A 19978-nucleotide genomic window follows, 5' to 3' on the forward strand; every position below is an offset into this window, starting at 1 on the left:
ATTTAGTGAGCACAAGGAAATCAGAGCGCTGTAAAACAATGCTACATTTAGTGAGCACAAGGAAATCAGAGCGCTGTAAAACAATGCTAGGCCTACATTTAGTGAGCACAAGGAAATCAGAGCGCTGTAAAACAATGCTAGGCCTACATTTAGTGAGCACAAGGAAATCAGAGCGCTGTAAAACAATGCTACATTTAGTGAGCACAAGGAAGTCAGAGCGCTGTAAAACAATGCTAGGCCTACATTTAGTGAGCACAAGGAAATCAGAGCGCTGTAAAACAATGCTACATTTAGTGAGCACAAGGAAGTCAGAGCGCTGTAAAACAATGCTAGGCCTACATTTAGTGAGCACAAGGAAATCAGAGCGCTGTAAAACAATGCTAGGCCTACATTTAGTGAGCACAAGGAAATCAGAGCGCTGTAAAACAATGCTACATTTAGTGAGCACAAGGAAATCAGAGCGCTGTAAAACAATGCTACATTTAGTGAGCACAAGGAAATCAGAGCGCTGTAAAACAATGCTACATTTAGTGAGCACAAGGAAATCAGAGCGCTGTAAAACAATGCTAGGCCTACATTTAGTGAGCACAAGGAAATCAGAGCGCTGTAAAACAATGCTACATTTAGTGAGCACAAGGAAATCAGAGCGCTGTAAAAACAATGCTACATTTAGTGAGCACAAGGAAATCAGAGCGCTGTAAAACAATGCTACATTTAGTGAGCACAAGGAAATCAGAGCGCTGTAAAACAAAACAAGTGCAAGGAAATAGCGCTGTAAAACAATGCTACATTTAGTGAGCACAAGGAAATCAGAGCGCTGTAAAACAATGCTACATTTAGTGAGCACAAGGAAATCAGAGCGCTGTAAAACAATGCTACATTTAGTGAGCACTAGCGCTGTAAAACAATGCTACATTTAGTGAGCACAAGGAAATCAGAGCGCTGTAAAACAATGCTACATTTAGTGAGCACAAGGAAATGCTCAGAGCGAAATCAGAGCGCTGTAAAACAATGCTAGGCCTACATTTAGTGAGCACAAGGAAATCAGAGCGCTGTAAAACAATGCTACATTTAGTGAGCACAAGGAAATCAGAGCGCTGTAAAACAATGCTAGGCCTACATTTAGTGAGCACAAGGAAATCAGAGCGCTGTAAAACAATGCTACATTTAGTGAGCACAAGGAAGTCAGAGCGCTGTAAAACAATGCTAGGCTACATTTAGTGAGCACAAGGAAATCAGAGCGCTGTAAAACAATGCTACATTTAGTGAGCACAAGGAAATCAGAGCGCTGTAAAACAATGCTACATTTAGTGAGCACAAGGAAATCAGAGCGCTGTAAAACAATGCTAGGCCTACATTTAGTGAGCACAAGGAAATCAGAGCGCTGTAAAACAATGCTACATTTAGTGAGCACAAGGAAATCAGAGCGCTGTAAAACAATGCTACATTTAGTGAGCACAAGGAAATCAGAGCGCTGTAAAACAATGCTACATTTAGTGAGCACAAGGAAATCAGAGCGCTGTAAAACAATGCTAGGCCTACATTTAGTGAGCACAAGGAAATCAGAGCGCTGTAAAACAATGCTACATTTAGTGAGCACAAGGAAATCAGAGCGCTGTAAAACAATGCTACATTTAGTGAGCACAAGGAAATCAGAGCGCTGTAAAACAATGCTACATTTAGTGAGCACAAGGAAATCAGAGCGCTGTAAAACAATGCTACATTTAGTGAGCACAAGGAAATCAGAGCGCTGTAAAACAATGCTACATTTAGTGAGCACAAGGAAATCAGAGCGCTGTAAAACAATGCTACATTTAGTGAGCACAAGGAAATCAGAGCGCTGTAAAACAATGCTACATTTAGTGAGTACAAGGAAATCAGAGCGCTGTAAAACAATTTTAAGGCAACCTCCTTCCAACCCCAAAACCCTAGTAGCCTCCAATAGGCTTTTGTTTAGGACTCAACACCATATATTATATAACTATAAGTATTTTGGTATAATAAAATATATATTATGCAATACAAATATATCCAAAGTGCATTATTTAAAGAAATAATCATTCTTATCAGATACTAAAACTGTCTACTTCTGAAAAATTATGTTTGCATAATTATCACAATGGCTATTGTAAAACAGCAGAAATATTTTTCAGACATATCTTTAAATTGTCTTGGCCCCAAATATATTTGATGATAAAAAATACATTACAATCCAATTAAAAGTAGTTTTTTTCTTAAATTATAAATTAAAGTTGATTTTAAACTATAATAATATATTTAGGATTTGTGGTTTTACAGCATTATTCATAATAAAGTTATAAACTCACTCAAATCCTGGCTTCTCAGACTACTTTCGTTTTTACCTCTGGAAGGTCAAGGTCACACATGACACGAGACTGTCTGCTTGGTCACCAGTGTAAACAATATGGCCGTCAAGTAGCAGGGTGTTTGTGTTTGTGTGAATTGTTGCGGGATTCTTTGATTATTCAGCCACTACTTTAATTATTTGGCATGGCGCTTGTTAAAAGAGAGAAAACATACTCATGGGATGTTACCAGTTCTAAAAATACTCGTTTCAAGCGTACGTAACTTATATAAATCACATTTTTATCTCAAACAATCGAACGAAAACTAATCTATTTTCCTTTGAATGGTGTCCCATTCAGTATTTTAATGTGGAGTTGCAGGCCAGTAGGAACGACTTTGGAACTGATGGGGGGGGGGGGGGGCACTGACGGATTGGGTACAAACTCATATCAGATTTTGGTTACAATGGCAAACATTAATGTGAAAAAAAAGGCACCTACCCATTGAGCCTTGCGGAGCACTCACTCTGGGTTTGGAGTCGGTATCTGGATTAAAAATCCCATGCCTCGACTGGGATACGAACCCAGTACCTACCAGCCTGTAGACGGATGGCCTAACCACGACGCCACCGAGGCCGGTTAAAGTGAAAAGAAGTCTAATTTTAAATCTTGCAAGTGAAATAAACATTCACCTGCTAAAATTAACTAAAAATTGCGTCATTTTTCAAAAAAACAGATGTACATACGATCATTTCATCTTCTATTTAGCTGAGGCCGAGCTCATAATTATGTTACATTATAATTTTATAATGCTCTAAACTACATATCAGAGGTCCTAATTTTCCACACATTGTCCCAAACCCTACATTCACGTTGTGCTGTCTTATTTCCAGCAGGCCATTTTTGTTTCACAGCAGGCCATATTTCTTTTGGCCTGCTATTTAAAAAATAAATAATGGCAGGCCATATTTTACTTCATATTTCGAGCCCCGATATAATTCTAGTAGGTTTCCATTATAACTTGAATTTTGTCATGGGTTGCAGAAGTTTAGTCATCATAATGAAGCTTTTAAGTAGTACTGTTTGGTTAAAGTGTATCAGATTTCCTTAATTTCTATATTGTTAATGGATGACATTTATATTTGCTATGGGTGTTCCGCAAATGCATTTGGAGCCACTACTAGTACTATTACCATATGGATTTTTAAAAAAGATTTTGTATATCTTCCTGTTGTTACATCACTTGATGTATTGGTGTATATGGATAAGAGTGTAGCATTTTAGTACTATGTAGGTTTATATTAAAGTGTTTCTTGACACTATATACCAAAGACGGTAACGGAATTACAAACCTATGGTAATGGAATTACATATGTTTACAGCTATATAATTTTACTAATAATGTATGAATTTGAAAGTAAATGTGTCTGATTATGTCCATTAACATATACTCAGAGAATATGAGTTGATTCCTTGATTACATATATATGAATAATACAATCTAACTTTTTGTTTGTTTTCGGTAACGGAATTACAAACTGATTCTATGTTTTCTAATTTCCCCTAAATCTAAAAAAAAAATTTTTTTCATTAAAGTGGATTATGAAGTGTAGTACTTTGTTAGTGGTAAAGCAAAAACACTAATAGAAAGAATATTACCTTCAATTACATGGCTGCTGTATATAAATTCATAGTGTCTATTACGGAAATGTCATATTTTTAGTGTGACGGTATCCTCATAAAATAGCTAAAGTCAAACACATCCATTTATTTTACAATATTTTACTTATCAGATTTGGATTCTCCAGACAATTTTGCATTAAAAACAATCTTAATATATAAGGAATAACATGATTTGATTTTTTCACTCCATGTCCACTTTAGCGTGGAATTTCATGATCTGTCAAATGGAATATTTATATAAAACACTATTCTGTTAATCTGAAAATAGTAGCCCAGAGTTTGACCTGTGTTTGAGAAAGTCACTACCTCACAGAAGCTTTGACTAGTGTCCTAAGTATTATAGTGATACAGTTGATCATTTCTACTAGCCCTCACAGAAGCTTTGACTAGTGTCCTAAGTATTATAGTGATACAGTTGATCATTTCTACTAGCCCTCACAGAAGCTTTGACTAGTGTACTAAGTATTATAGTGATACAGTTGATCATTTCTACTAGCCCTCACAGAAGCTTTGACTAGTGTCCTAAGTATTATAGTGATACAGTTGATCATTTCTACTAGCCCAGACCAAATTATCACCAGCCGGGACTGACGGCTAGTGGATTTCTCGAATACTGATACTGTAGCCTATGTGGCAGATATTTTATTTATTTTCTTCTCTAGACCAAACACCGCAGTTATGTTGTTTTCTAGACCAAACACCACAGTTATGTTGTTCTCTAGACCAAACACTGCAGTTATGTTGTTCTCTAGACCAAACACCCCAGTTATGTTGTTCTCTAGACCAAACACCACAGTTATGTTGTTCTCTAGACCAAACACCGCAGTTATGTTGGACAGCAGGCAGGGTTCTACATTAATGAGTGTTCGCTTGCCCAAGACAAAATACAGTTTTGAGTGTAGGCTAGGACAAGTAAATTGTTTTAACAACTTGTTCGAGTGGTCAAGTCAACTGAAATGATAATACATTGACAAAGTGATTATGTATTCATAAATTTAACATTGTAATATGTTTGACAGTCTTGTTTTAGTGTCTGATGTTTAGCGAGAAACATAAATATGTATATTGCTTGTTTCTTTTAACATATTGGGGAGTAGGGTGGTGGTGGGTGGAGCTCAGTTGGTAAAGTTCTGACCTGAGATGTTTTCATATTAGGATTGAACTCTCTCAGTGGACCCATTCCAAGACTGGGTTTTTAACATATTGGGGAGTAGGGTGGTGGGTGGGGGGGGGTGGGGGGTGGAGCTCAGTTGGTAAAGTTCTGACCTGAGATGTTTTGATATTAGGATTGAACTCTCTCAGTGGACCCATTCTGTGACTGGGTTTTTAACATATTGGGGAGTAGGGGGGTGGGGGGTGGGGAGTAGGGTGGTGGTGGGTGGAGCTCAGTTGGTAAAGTTCTGACCTGAGATGTTTTTATATTAGGATTGAACTCTCTCAGTGGACCCATTCCAAGACTGGGTTTTTAACGATCCAAACCAGCATCCCACATATCAGAGGCATAGGGCAAGTAAAAGATCCACTGCTGCTAATGGTAACACAGGGAACATTTTGTACAGTATCTTGTAGCGATTCACTATGCAAGTTTCAGAGATCACTACACAATTTTAAAACATTAAACAGTAGTTGCTACACAATTTTCAATTGACTAGAACTATCGCTAATCAAGATTTTAAAAACAAAATGTTCCCTGAAAAAAAGTAATGGGTTTTGTTTGAAAAAACTGGCCTCGATGGCACCGTGGTTAGGCCATCGGTCTACAGGCTGGTAGGTACTGGGTTCGGATCCCAGTCGAGGCATGGGATTTTTAATCCAGATACGGACTCCAAACCCTGAGTGAGTGCTCCGCAAGGCTCAATGGGTAGGTGTAAACCACTGCACCGACCAGTGATCCATAACTGGTTCAACAAAGGCCATGGTTTGTGCTATCCTGCCTGTGGGAAGCGCAAATAAAAGATCCCTTGCTGCCTGTCGTAAAAGAGTAGCCTATGTGGTGACAGCGGGTTTCCTCTAAAAAACAGTGTCAGAATGACCATATGTTTGATGTCCAATAGCTGTTGATAAGATAAAAAATCAATGTGCTCTAGTGGTGTCGTTAAATAAAACAAACTTTCTCTGAAAACTGCGTGTCTGCCAGAATTCCCAAATGTTTGTGTTGAACAAGCAAATTTTGGAACTGTAAGAAAAATGTAGACATTTGTCCTTTGGAACAAGTTGATATTTTGAATTGTAAACTGTGTGCTGGTATGTCATTAAATAAACATTAATTTTTTTAATGCATTTCTTAATTGCTATTTGATAAAAAAACAAATGCATGTGTTTTATATGTATTTTGTCAATGTAATCTTTTTTAAATTCTTGTAGTTCCTGAAATCAAAGATACCCCAACAATCAATTATGAAAAGTTGGCATGGCTTTGCAGTATCGAAGGATTGAAAAACAAGTTAGTTTGGATTTTTGTTTACCACTTTTTAATATATTTTGTACTGTTAATGTTTTACTTTCTACACATCATTAACCAAGGCTGTACCTAACTTAAACGTGTGTGTGTGTGTGTGTGTGTGTGTGTGTGTGTTATAAAATGAAACATGGCACAGTAATGTATCTATATCTAAAGTAAAAAGGACACTATTTCATATATTTCTGTGCCTTCTCCAGACAAGGAACACCTACACAAAACACAAGGTATATCCAGATAAAATAAAATTTATAGAGATATAAACATGTTGTGACATATAGATGGAGGTGTTCCAAGTGTTTTTTATTTACAACTTGAAATGTGTTAATTTATACTATATCTATTTTGAGATGAGTTAATTTTATATATACATGTTTTTCTTGTAACTAAAGAGTTATTCCGGAAATGATCTGATTGAAAAGTTAGGCAGTTTTGTTTTGTGTGCGTATCACCACCACTAAAGAGTTATTCCGGAAATGATCTGATTGAAAAGTTAGGCAGTTTTGTTCTGTCTGCGTATCACACCACTCTTAAAGTGGACCAGTAAGGTGAGACTATCAGGCCATTATTTGTGTTCAGTAATATGGTATGTACTTTAAATTGTTTTCAAACAGAAATTAATCTTTTACATTGTTTAATCAGTGAAAACACAATTATCAATACATCAATAATCCAGATTCCTTGCATCCTCCCAGTTTTATCATTTTTGGAAAAGCTCTAATATGTATATTTTTTGTTACATATTTGTTCAAAATTCAAAAAAGCATATTTAAATTTGTAATTATTTTGTTTATTGAACAGTGAAAATCCTATGACTTCACCTGAAGCTCACGAAGTATTTATGAAGAATTATAAGAACATATTTGTGAAGCCTCAGAAACGAATTGGATTACCTGTGCATTCAGAGAAAAGAGAGTAAGTTCTTATAATAGTAAATATATTATTTATTATTATTTCTTTAAATTTATTTTTGTGTCTATATCTACTGATGGTTCAAGTACATTTGTCTTGCATACCAGGCACGGATCCACAATCTACATGCAACTACTTAAATCAAAGTTATATACTAGCTGTGAATGCATTTTAAAATAAGTGGAGAAAGAAGGTTCATCATTAGCAGGGATGGGAGTTGTGATCTCCTCAATATCCCCTAGATCTGCACCTGAATACATGCCTCAGCTATCTTTGTGATCTCCTCAATACCCCCTAGATCTGCACCTGAATACATGTCTCAGCTATCATCATGATCCCCTCAATACCCCCTAGATCTGCACCTGAATACATGCCTCAGCTATCGTCGTGATCCCCTCAATACCCCCAGATCTGCACCTGAATACATGCCTCAGCTATCGTCGTGATCCCCTCAGTACCCCCTAGATCTGCACCTGAATACATGCCTCAGCTATCGTCATGATCCCCTCAATACCCCCTAGATCTGCACCTGAATACATGCCTCAGCTATCATCGTGATCCCCTCAATACCCCCTAGATCTGCACCTGAATACATGCCTCAGCTATCATCGTGATCCCCTCAATACCCCCTAGATCTGCACCTGAATACATGCCTCAGCTATTGTCGTGATCCCCTCAGTACTCCTAGATCTGCACCTGAATACATGCCTCAGCTATCGTCGTGATCCCCTCAATACACCCTAGATCTGCACCTGAATACATGCCTCAGCTATCGTCGTGATCCCCTCAGAACCCCTAGATCTGCACCTGAATACATGCCTCAGCTATCGTTGTGATCCCCTCAGTACCCCCTAGATCTGCACCTGAATACATGCTCAGCTATCGTCGTGATCCCCTCAATACCCTCTAGATCTGCACCTGAATACATACCTCAGCTATCGTCACCTGAATACATGCCTTAGCTATCGTCATGATCCCCTCAATACCCCCTAGATCGTCACCTGAATACATGCCTCAGCTATCGTCATGATCCCCTCAATACCCCCTAGATCTGCACCTGAATACATGCCTCAGCTATCATCATGATCCCCTCAATACCCCCTAGATCTGCACCTGAATACATGCCTCAGCTATCGTCATGATCCCCTCAATACCCCCTAGATCTGCACCTGAATACATGCCTCAGCTGTCGTCGTGATCCCGTCAATACCCCCTAGATCTGCACCTGAATAAATGCCTCAGCTATCATCGTGATCCCCTCAATACCCCCTAGATCTGCACCTGAATAGATGCCTCAGCTATCGGGGTTGTGAATCTAGGGCAGTGATAACAAATTCCCCACTGCCTCATTTGAATTCCATCTCATTTCTTCTGGCAATTCCTCCTAACTTCTTTCGCTGTCCACCTCCACATCCCAGTCCTTGTAGGACAGTGATTAATAGTTGTTAGTGAGAAGCATGCTTACACCTCGTATCTGAACTCATTAATGCAGGTGTTGATATCAAAATATTTTTTAAGATTAATATATTTAAAAACAAATTATTTTGTATTATTAACTTTTATATTTTCAGAGAACTAAAACATTCTTTGGCAACTTTGAGTACCAAAGCTGTAGGTAAGTTATAAACAAGGTAAAAGTTAACAAATTTTAAGAATTTTTTTTTTAACTTTTAAAATTTCTTTGTTATTATGATTATAAAGGCAATATGTTTTTCTAAACACAAATGGCAAACTATTCCTAATATTGACGATAAATATGACTTTTATTATATTATTAATGGGGATTTAAATATGGAATTTTTATTTCTATTTTTAATTTATCTTTTCAGGCCCAAGTCAAAAGGCTGAAACGCATGTTGCATCATCTAAAGGTGGATCTGCTAAAAATAGATCGCATAATATTGGTGATTATCTCACACAATATCACACGGCAAGAACAAGCGAAGATCCATCTGTGATACGAGCCAACAACATCAAAACTCTGCGCCGACTGCTGCGAAAACTGTAAACATACATTAGTATTACTTTTTTTTTTATCATGTTTCAAACATAAGTTCAGTAATTGCTGTAGCTGTGATATGGTTTGTCACAGGTTGAGTCTCTACCGATGGCAGGTTTTTGCTGTAGCTGTGATATGGTTTGTCACACGTTGAGTCTCTACTGATGGCAGGTTTTTGCTGTAGTTGTGATATGGTTTGCCACACGTTGAGTCTCTACCGATGGCAGGTTTTTGCTGTAGCTGTGATATGGTTTGTCACACATTGAGTCTCTACCGATGGCAGGTTTTTGCTGTAGTTGTGATATGGTTCGTCACACGTTGAGTCTGCCGATGGCAGGTTTTTGCTGTAGTTGCGATATGGTTTGTCACACGTTGAGTCTCTACTGATGGCAGGTTTTTGCTGTAGTTGTGATATGGTTTGCCACACATTGAGTCTCTACCGATGGCAGGTTTTTGCTGTAGCTGTGATATGGTTTGTCACACGTTGAGTCTCTACCGATGGCAGGTTTTTGCTGTAGTTGTGATATGGTTTGCCACACGTTGAGTCTCTACCGATGGCAGGTTTTTGCTGTAGCTGTGATATGGTTTGTCACACATTGAGTCTCTACCGATGGCAGGTTTTTGCTGTAGTTGTGATATGGTTTGTCACACGTTGAGTCTCTACCGGTGGCAGGTTTTTGCTGTAGCTGCGATATGGTTTGTCACACGTTGAGTCTCTACCGGTGGCAGGTTTTTGCTGTAGCTGCGATATGGTTTGTCACACGTTGAGTCTCTACCGATGGCAGGTTTTTGCTGTAGTTGTGATATGGTTTGTCACACGTTGAGTCTGCCGATGGCAGGTTTTTGCTGTAGTTGCGATATGGTTTGTCACACGTTGAGTCTCTACTGATGGCAGGTTTTTGCTGTAGTTGTGATATGGTTTGCCACACGTTGAGTCTCTACCGATGGCAGGTTTTTGCTGTAGCTGTGATATGGTTTGTCACACGTTGAGTCTCTACCGATGGCAGGTTTTTGCTGTAGTTGTGATATGGTTTGTCACACGTTGAGTCTCTACTGATGGCAGGTTTTTGCTGTAGTTGTGATATGGTTTGCCACACGTTGAGTCTCTACTGATGGCAGGTTTTTGCTGTAGTTGTGATATGGTTTGTCACACGTTGAGTCTCTACTGATGGCAGGTTTTTGCTGTAGTTGTGATATGGTTTGTCACATGTTGAGTCTCTACTGATGGCAGGTTTTTGCTGTAGTTGTGATATGGTTTGTCACACGTTGAGTCTCTACTGATGGCAGGTTTTTGCTGTAGCTGTGATATGGTTTGTCACACGTTGAGTCTCTACCGATGGCAGGTTTTTGCTGTAGTTGTGATATGGTTTGCCACACGTTGAGTCTCTACCGGTGGCAGGTTTTTGCTGTAGCTGCGATATGGTTTGCCACACGCTGAGTCTCTACCGATGGCAGGTTTTTGCTGTAGCTGCGATATGGTTTGCCACACGTTGAGTCTCTACCGATGGCAGGTTTTTGCTGTAGTTGTGATATGGTTTGTCACACGTTGAGTCTCTACCGATGGCAGGTTTTTGCTGTAGTTGTGATATGGTTTGTCACACGTTGAGTCTCTACCGGTGGCAGGTTTTTGCTGTAGCTGCGATATGGTTTGTCACACGTTGAGTCTCTACCGGTGGCAGGTTTTTGCTGTAGCTGCGATATGGTTTGTCACACGTTGAGTCTCTACCGGTGGCAGGTTTTTGCTGTAGCTGCGATATGGTTTGTCACACGTTGAGTCTCTACTGATGGCAGGTTTTTGCTGTAGCTGCGATATGGTTTGTCACACGTTGAGTCTCTACTGATGGCAGGTTTTTGCTGTAGCTGCGATATGGTTTGTCACACGTTGAGTCTCTACCGATGGCAGGTTTTTGCTGTAGTTGTGATATGGTTTGTCACACGTTGAGTCTCTACCGATGGCAGGTTTTTGCTGTAGTTGTGATATGGTTTGTCACAGGTTGAGTCTCTACCGATGGCAGGTTTTTGCTGTAGCTGTGATATGGTTTGCCACACGTTGAGTCTCTACGGATGGCAGGTTTTTGCTGTAGTTGTGATATGGTTTGTCACACGTTGAGTCTCTACTGATGGCAGGTTTTTGCTGTAGTTGTGATATGGTTTGTCACACGACGAGTCTCTACTGATGGCAGGTTTTTGCTGTAGTTGTGATATGGTTTGTCACAGGTTGAGTCTACCGATGGCAGGTTTTTGCTGTAGTTGTGATATGGTTTGTCACAGGTTGAGTCTACCGATGGCAGGTTTTTGCTGTAGTTGTGATATGGTTTGTCACACGATGAGTCTCTACTGATGGCAGGTTTTTGCTGTAGTTGTGATATGGTTTGTCACAGGTTGAGTCTACCGATGGCAGGTTTTTGCTGTAGTTGTGATATGGTTTGTCACAGGTTGAGTCTACCGATGGCAGGTTTTTTCTGTAGCTGTGATATGGTTTGTCACACATTGAGTCTCTACTGATGGCAGGTTTTTGCTGTAGTTGTGATATGGTTTGTCACACGTTGAGTCTCTACTGATGGCAGGTTTTTGCTGTAGCTGTGATATGGTTTGTCACAGGTTGAGTCTACCGATGGCAGGTTTTTTCTGTAGCTGTGATATGGTTTGTCACAGGTTGAGTCTCTACCGATGGCAGGTTTTTGCTGTAGCTGTGATATGGTTTGCCACATGTTGAGTCTCTACTGATGGCAGGTTTTTGCTGCTGGATAAAAGTTGTTGTCATTGGTTGAGTGGATAATTTTAGCTTTTTAGTTTTGTGTTTATTTGTTGCAAACGTTACTGGTTTAAAATTGCTGTAGGCAGTCTCAGGAGTTGCTGTAGAGGAGGATTTTTTGTATGGCGAAAATATTTTTAAATTGCCGTAGGTAACTAATTCGTAAGTTTGGGCCGCATTTTATTGTTAGATATTTTGTGTTTATTTATTTGGTTGATTATCAATTTTAAAAAGTATAACCTATCATTATGACACAGATGAGGATTTAAAAAACCCACAATTGTGTTTTCTCACCTTGCATGTGGTGCATCCCATCAGAATTGGAACACTAAAACAACCTGTTATATATTTGTTTTAAATTTAAAAAATAAATTACAGTCAAACTGCGTTCTTTTGAAAACTTCGATCTCTCAAACTGAAGTGATGGTCTCAGCTGAATTGCTATATAAATTAGTAATAACAGACTCCAACAACTTGAAACAAACTCAATCTCTCAAACTAATTGTTTGGTCCCACCATAGATATTTAATAGATATTGCACTTTGAAAACTCGAAGTGTGATGACTGATCAAGCCTTCATTGCCGGTAGTATTTTAAAGAAGAATGAATTGTCAGCCTGAGTACGAGTGTCTCGACTGGTCTCTGCGGTCTAGAGTTCACATGTTAATTACAGAAAGGCCTAATAGACTGACGACTAAGCGGAATGAAGGCTGTGTTTGGTTGTCGGTGCCTGTACACCATACATGGTGGAGGGACTTGTTACTTGATACCAAATTACAAATATACATGTAGTCTGGTTACCGCAGAAGAACAGTAGTCATACTGTAATCATTAATGTTTGTTTTTGCTCTCAAACAAGTGATTCTTGTTAAATTAATTTGAACATTTCTATAGTGAATTTTTCATATATTTAAAGATATAATTATATACTTAGTGCTATTCGGCTTTAGTATTTTAATTTGTTACTTATGTTCAGCCAACTTTCAAGTGAACCTTTTTCTTTTGTTACTTACTTACATTTAAAGTATACACAAAAGGAATGTGCCATAGACACAGAAAGATGCCAGCAGCTAGGGGTGGGCTGAATTGCCAATTATATATCAATTTGCCCTTGAACAGGAAGTGCAAAATTTTCAGAGATTTCGTTCATGGCAGTACACAACACGTTTCTTACAATAACAAATGGTTTCATCCATCTGTAATGCATTTTTAGTTCTGAGGTGTGCTTCACGAATTTCTTACAATAACAAATGGTTTCATCCATCTGTGATGCATTTTTAGTTCTGAGGTGTGCTTCACGAATTTCTTACAATAACAAATGGTTTCATCCATCTGTGATGCATTTTTAGTTCTGAGGTGTGCTTCACGAATTTCGAAAAATCAAACCCCTGAAACTCTAACTATTTTGTTGTCCCCTTCAAGTTCTAGTTACCAAAGTTTAATTATATAAAACTTAGGAAACTGCCTTTAATAGGTTATATGCTTGCATGAGATAACAAAATTATTTTACTTTATGATCTTTTTTACGTTAAATTATTGCTACAGTAGAAAGTTAAAAAAAAATTCAACATATTTGTGTAACTGGAAATAAATAATTTTACTTATCCATATATTTTTTAAATTTATTATGTTAACGACTAATGTATTATATATTTTTTTTAATTTCAGTCCATTTGAGAGAAGTCTTTTCGATAACGACAGGATATTTTCCATTCTAAAGAACTTTCCCTTCTTTGCTCAGTGTGTTCCTGCAAATGTGCTCAAAGAACTCTGTGTTATAGCTCAGATAGAAATCTGGAATGAGGTGGATTTTACAGGTACGCTTAACTTAATATGTTAAAGGTCAAGATTAAAACTGTGTTATACCTGATAGAAATCTGGAATGAGGTGGATTTTACAGGTACGCTTAACTTAATATGTTAAAGGTCAAGATTAAAACTGTGTTATACCTGATAGAAATCTGGAATGAGGTGGATTTTACAGGTACGCTTAACTTAATATGTTAAAGGTCAAGATTAAAACTGTGTTATACCTGATAGAAATCTCAGAAGGAAATCTTGCATGAGGTTGATTTTCACAGGTTTTTGTAAAGTGATTTTCAGAACATTTTGTCATCTACTGTGTAACTAGTTATAGTGGTTCTTGTTAATTTAAAGTTGCATAACGATCATGTTATATTCAATATGCAAGACAGTGTGTTTAAATAAAGATTTGTTTCTTGGTCTCAGTCCACCTTCTGATATGTCTGATGTGTTTGATTCAGTGTTTGGAATCAACGGCCTGTTCATGGTGTTGAAAGGAGCAGTTTGTCCCCAGTCATCTCCGTACCTCAACTACTCCAACATGGCGAACGTAGACCAGGTGTCACCAACATCACTGTACCGGTCGCCAACACCAGAGGGAGACGAATCTGCTGAAAACGTACGTTTTATCGTGTGCTCATTTGTTTCTCGGTGTACGGTTTATCGTGTGCTCATTTGTTTCTCGGTGTAGAGTTCCAGTGTTAAAGGCACAGACCCAGTTTTAGCCCGTGAAAGTAGACACTAAGGGCTGATTTCTCGTTGACCGCTCAAATATGCAAGGTTTAAACCCACGCTCACGATCACTCAAACCTAGTTCAATATAAACCACCGATCATTAAAGATCCCATTTCACGTGCGAATTCATTATCTCGCTCAGCAAAACCTGGCTGTTCCATGTTGCGTACATTTCGTGTACCCCTTTATTGTTTCTTCTTTTTATCAGGTTATGGCGAAACATTGTAACAATTACAGTTCTTATGAACAGGAAATACTGATTGCTTTAATTAATGAACATCGGGATATAGTCGAGGATAAACAGAAAACAGATGGCAGAAGCAAAAGGGATTAAGAAAATGTCTGGTCGTCAATAATCAATAAATATAACGCTGACAAAAAACACCCACAACCGAACAACTAAACAATGAAAGTTAAAGTGTGTTTTGTTAATGACATCACTAGATCACTAGAGCTTTTGGAATGGATGAATGATATGGCACAAAAAAACATCGGCTATTGAGTGTCAAACAATTGTAAAAAAAAAGTATGAATTGATGATCAACAACAATATAAAATTTAAAACAGTGCAAAGTATAAATATTACAAGTATGTTAAAATGTGGTGTATATGAATATGACAGATAAATATATGAAATTTTAAATAAAAGTCAATATGTAAAAAGTTCAAAATAAGTTGTGGGTGAAATAGAAATGATTCCATCACACTGTGTCTCCCAAATACATCTTTTCGCATCTGTTAAACATGATTACACTCCACCAAAAAATGGTCAGTGAATGTGTCACAAGATTATTTCATTCTTTCTCCACCCTCCACAGGACAGCCACTCTCTCAGGACTGGGTTGACAGAATTAAGCTTATTTGCAACCGCAACATTCCAATCATCTTGCCAAGTTGAAAAAAATATGTTGGTTAATATCATGTTTAAGATCAGTGTAATAAATTAAAAAAACGCACCTTCGTATCAACATCTCAATTAAGGAATATTCCAGCTTCATATTTTGTATAGCTTAGAGACATGAAAGTGAGTCTGTAAAAATACTGGTAATATATTATAAGGCAAATATTTGGTAATTTTAACATGTAGTCTTAGAGAGGAAACCCGCTACATTTTCCATTAGTAGTTATATTTTATATGCACCACCCCACAGACAGGATAGCCCGTACCACGGCCTTTGATATACCAGTTGTGGTGCACTGGCTAGAACAATAAATAGCCCAAATGGCCCACCGATGGGGATCTATCCTAGAACGACCGAACACCATGAGGACATTTTTCCAAAGGGATGAGTTCCGCCATCCCAAACAATTAAAGGCCTGCTGGGAAAATGTATATATCCTCTACCCAATAACTTTGATGATGATGTCACACCGAATGAAAATGGTACGTGTGTATTGTATTGCAGCTACAACCCCTGTGAATTCACTATATGTGAAAATATCTTGTTTGGTACGATCTACCTCATCACCAGATGGAAATTATACGTATTATCTACATGTATGTGATGCTGCAATAGTCAAACTGTACAGACTATTTGAAATGAACCTGTTGCAAGAAACCTCAATGTCAATAGTATTTGCTGCATGACTGTAATGTTATGGCCACTGTTTATAAGTTATAATTTATTGCGGAACATAATTTGATAAATGGAATCGTTGCAGGAATTCATATTCACTGTATGCGTAAAATGGGCCAGACTGTACATTAACAACACACGGTACGTTTCACGATATGGCGATTTTATTACAATATTTCAAGATCGTCGATATCTAAGTCAGCCATATTTCCATGGATCAAGACCTTAAACGCCCGATTTGGAGGTTTACTTTGAACATGGTTTAAGAAGATTTTGATCCAAGATTCAAATTTGATTTGCAACGAGAAATGAGAATTTTAGATGAGCCGAGTTTGAACCGAGTTTAAACAGCAAATGAGGTTTAAACCGGCGACGAGAAATTGGGCCTAAGTTTAGGTCAACCTCCAAATTTCTATTTGTGGATTTTTAAATTTAGTTTTTAGAATTCCAGTGAAATTGTAAAAAGTATATAATTGAGATATTTTGGAATTTTATCTCATAATTTTATGCTTCCAACCAAAAAATATAGAATTCACAGAAGTACAGAATTTCTCTTAATTTGTAGCCTGTACTGTACAAACAAAGTGAAGCTCACTGAAGTGTTAATGTACCTGTAAATCATTTTATAGTTTTAAATGTACTGGTTCATTCAACATAATACTACAGTATTTATTGATGTAATTACGGTACTAAATAATTATTATTTACTGTACTAGTAATGATTTATAAACACTGGCATAGGAAGTGGGGCAGGGGCAGCAGCAGTGTTTTGTTATATATTTATACATGTATCTATATATATATACAGTGAAACCTCTTAAAAAAGGACTCTGTAAACTGAAATTCCCTCAAAACCGGAAAAAAAATTATGGTCCTTTTTTTAATACCTGTGCAGAAGAGAACTTCTCTAAGCTGGATACCTCTTAAAACTGGACTTTTTATTTGTTCTCGAGGGTGTCCGGTTTAGAGGAGTTTCAATGTATACACAAATGTATGTGTGTGTGTGTGCCCCCCCCCCCCCCTCCCTTTTGGCACCTTCCTACGCCCGTGATAAATAAGTAATTTTCTAAAACACATTGTGAAGTTTTAATATGATTCATTTTGTTGAAGTTTCATGATATTAAAACATGTTTACAGTGTTTATGAAGCTCATTCTGACCATGTTTACGTTTCGCTAATCTTATTAATTTCTAATAGGATATACATTTATATGATATTTATTTTTTTGTTAGCTGGAGGTTGGAGAATGCTTTGGAACCTTGCAGAAGATAGAAGGCAGAGAGCCGACTAGCGGGTAAACTGTTATATTATCGTATAGGCTATCCGTGCCACACACCAGCTATTTTCCATGAGCTTTAGCTATGGGCTTAGTCAGACCACTTTAGAGAGTGTTCAGTAGTTACTTGTGGCATTGTTAAGAGACAGTTGTAACCATCTACTAGACTCCCCTACTACTGGCCGTCATTAGTTAGTGCCGTGGGTCAGACCAGCTTTATTAGTGGTAGCGGACGAGGATGTCAGGTGGGTGCTTGGAAGTACACAGAAACTGCACCCATGGAGGATGTTGAGACAGGTAGTCGAAAGATGAATGAATGAATGTATCAGCCAGCTTTGATGGAATTTGAACCATTGTCATTAGCTTGATTTTCCAGCAGCTTATCCACTAGACCATGGAGCTCACTACAAACTAATTATTTGGGATTTCTCGTTCTAGCCAGTGCACCACGACTGGTATATCAAAGGCCATGGTATGTGCTATTTTGTCTGTGTGTGTGGGGTTTGGGGGGGGGGGTGACGTAGCCCAGTGGTAAAGTGCCCGCCTGACATGCGGTTGGTCCAGGATTGATCCCCATCCATGGACCCATTGGGCTATTTCTCGTTCCAGCTAGTGCACCACAACTGGTATATCAAAGGTTGTGGTATGTGCAGTCCTGTCCATGGATTGGTGCATATAAAAGATCCCTTGCTACTAATGAAATAATATAGCAGGGTTTCTCTAAGACATGTCAGAATTACCAAATGTTTGACATCCAGTAGCGGATGATTAATAAATCAGTGTGCTCTAGTGGTGTCATTAAACAAAACAATTAACTAAATTATTTAGGTCTGTATAACATTTAGTGAAGTATTAGAAAATATCAACCTCAAGTAATGATAATAGATTTGTTTTCTCTACTTAAATGTTATGAACCTAGTACAGATCTCAGCATTAGAATTAGTAACCACATCATGGCAAAAAATTGCTTTTTTTGCTTTTTTTTAAATTTGTTGTTTACTAGTATTAACAAAGTTTAGCTTCATTTCTGTTTGTATCTGTTTCTCTACTTTCCATTTTCATAAACAATTTAATATTTTACTATCACACAGTGTTTATAACATGCTTCTCATTTCAGACTGTTCTGTGTAAAGACTGTAGAACCAGTCTGTGAATTTTTGAAGATATCTACCTCGGATTATAAGAAGGTTATTGAGGTAGGAAAATTTTGTATTTCTGGGAACAATTTTATAAAAAGGAAATAAATATCTTGACATATTCAGGGCTGTATATTTAGTAGAAGAAGGTGCACATTTGTTGAAACCTCTCAAAACCGGACCCTCTGTAAACTGGAATTCCCTCAAAACCGTTTTTTGCATCCCCTTTTTAAATATCTGTATAGAAGAGAACCTCTCTAAACCGGATACCTCTTATAACTGGACTTATTGCTTGGTACTGAGGGTGAGGTGTGATGAATCTCACCTGTAACACAATGGTAGAGAGTTTACCTGAACTGTGATGGATCTCACCTGTAACACAATGGTAGAGTTTACCTGAGGTGTGATGGATCTCACCTGTAACACAATGGTAGAGAGTTTACCTGAGGTGTGATGGATCTCACCTGTAACAATGGTAGAGAGTTTACCTGAGGTGTGATGGATCTCACCTGTAGCACAATGGTAGAGTTTACCCGAGGTGTGATGGATCTCACCTGTAACACAATGGTAGAGAGTTTACCCGAGGTGTGATGGATCTCACCTGTAACACAATGGTAGAGAGTTTACCTGAGGTGTGATGGATCTCACCTGTAACACAATGGTAGAGTTTACCCGAGGTGTGATGGATCTCACCTGTAACACAATGGTAGAGAGTTTACCTGAGGTGTGATGGATCTCACCTGTAACACAATGGTAGAGTTTACCCGAGGTGTGATGGATCTCACCTGTAACACAATGGTAGAGAGTTTACCCGAGGTGTGATGGATCTCACCTGTAACACAATGGTAGAGAGTTTACCCGAGGTGTGATGGATCTCACCTGTAACACAATGGTAGAGTTTACCTGAGCTGTGATGGATCTCACCTGTAACACAATGGTAGAGTTTACCTGAGCTGTGATGGATCTCACCTGTAACACAATGGTAGAGAGTTTACCTGAGCTGTGATGGATCTCACCTGTAACACAATGGTAGAGAGTTTACCTGAGGTGTGATGGATCTCACCTCTAACACAATGGTAGAGTTTACCCGAGGTGTGATGGATCTCACCTGTAACACAATGGTAGAGTTTACCCGAGGTGTGATGGATCTCACCTGTAACACAATGGTAGAGAGTTTACCTGAGCTGTGATGGATCTCACCTGTAACACAATGGTAGAGAGTTTACCTGAGGTGTGATGGATCTCACCTGTAACACAATGGTAGAGTTTACCCGAGGTGTGATGGATCTCACCTGTAACACAATGGTAGAGTTTACCCGAGGTGTGATGGATCTCACCT

General features: G+C 38.3%; 1 protein-coding gene across 1 annotated transcript in view; it reads left to right on the forward strand.

Annotated features, from left to right (window-relative positions):
• Nucleotides 1–2435: 2435 nt before the first annotated feature.
• Nucleotides 2436–19978, forward strand: part of LOC121389242 (cyclic nucleotide-binding domain-containing protein 1-like) — a 32215-nt gene continuing 14672 nt past the window's right edge. Inside the window, exons 1-9 of the mRNA XM_041520841.1 lie at nucleotides 2436–2581; nucleotides 6354–6432; nucleotides 7249–7362; nucleotides 8931–8974; nucleotides 9189–9363; nucleotides 13782–13930; nucleotides 14377–14534; nucleotides 17460–17521; nucleotides 18621–18699. Of these exons, the coding sequence (XP_041376775.1) occupies nucleotides 2512–2581; nucleotides 6354–6432; nucleotides 7249–7362; nucleotides 8931–8974; nucleotides 9189–9363; nucleotides 13782–13930; nucleotides 14377–14534; nucleotides 17460–17521; nucleotides 18621–18699 (930 nt within the window). The 5' untranslated portion in view covers nucleotides 2436–2511. The remainder of the gene's footprint in view (nucleotides 2582–6353; nucleotides 6433–7248; nucleotides 7363–8930; nucleotides 8975–9188; nucleotides 9364–13781; nucleotides 13931–14376; nucleotides 14535–17459; nucleotides 17522–18620; nucleotides 18700–19978) is intronic.

Source organism: Gigantopelta aegis, chromosome 14 (assembly GCF_016097555.1).
Source record: "Gigantopelta aegis isolate Gae_Host chromosome 14, Gae_host_genome, whole genome shotgun sequence".
NCBI lineage: Eukaryota > Metazoa > Mollusca > Gastropoda > Neomphalida > Peltospiridae > Gigantopelta > Gigantopelta aegis.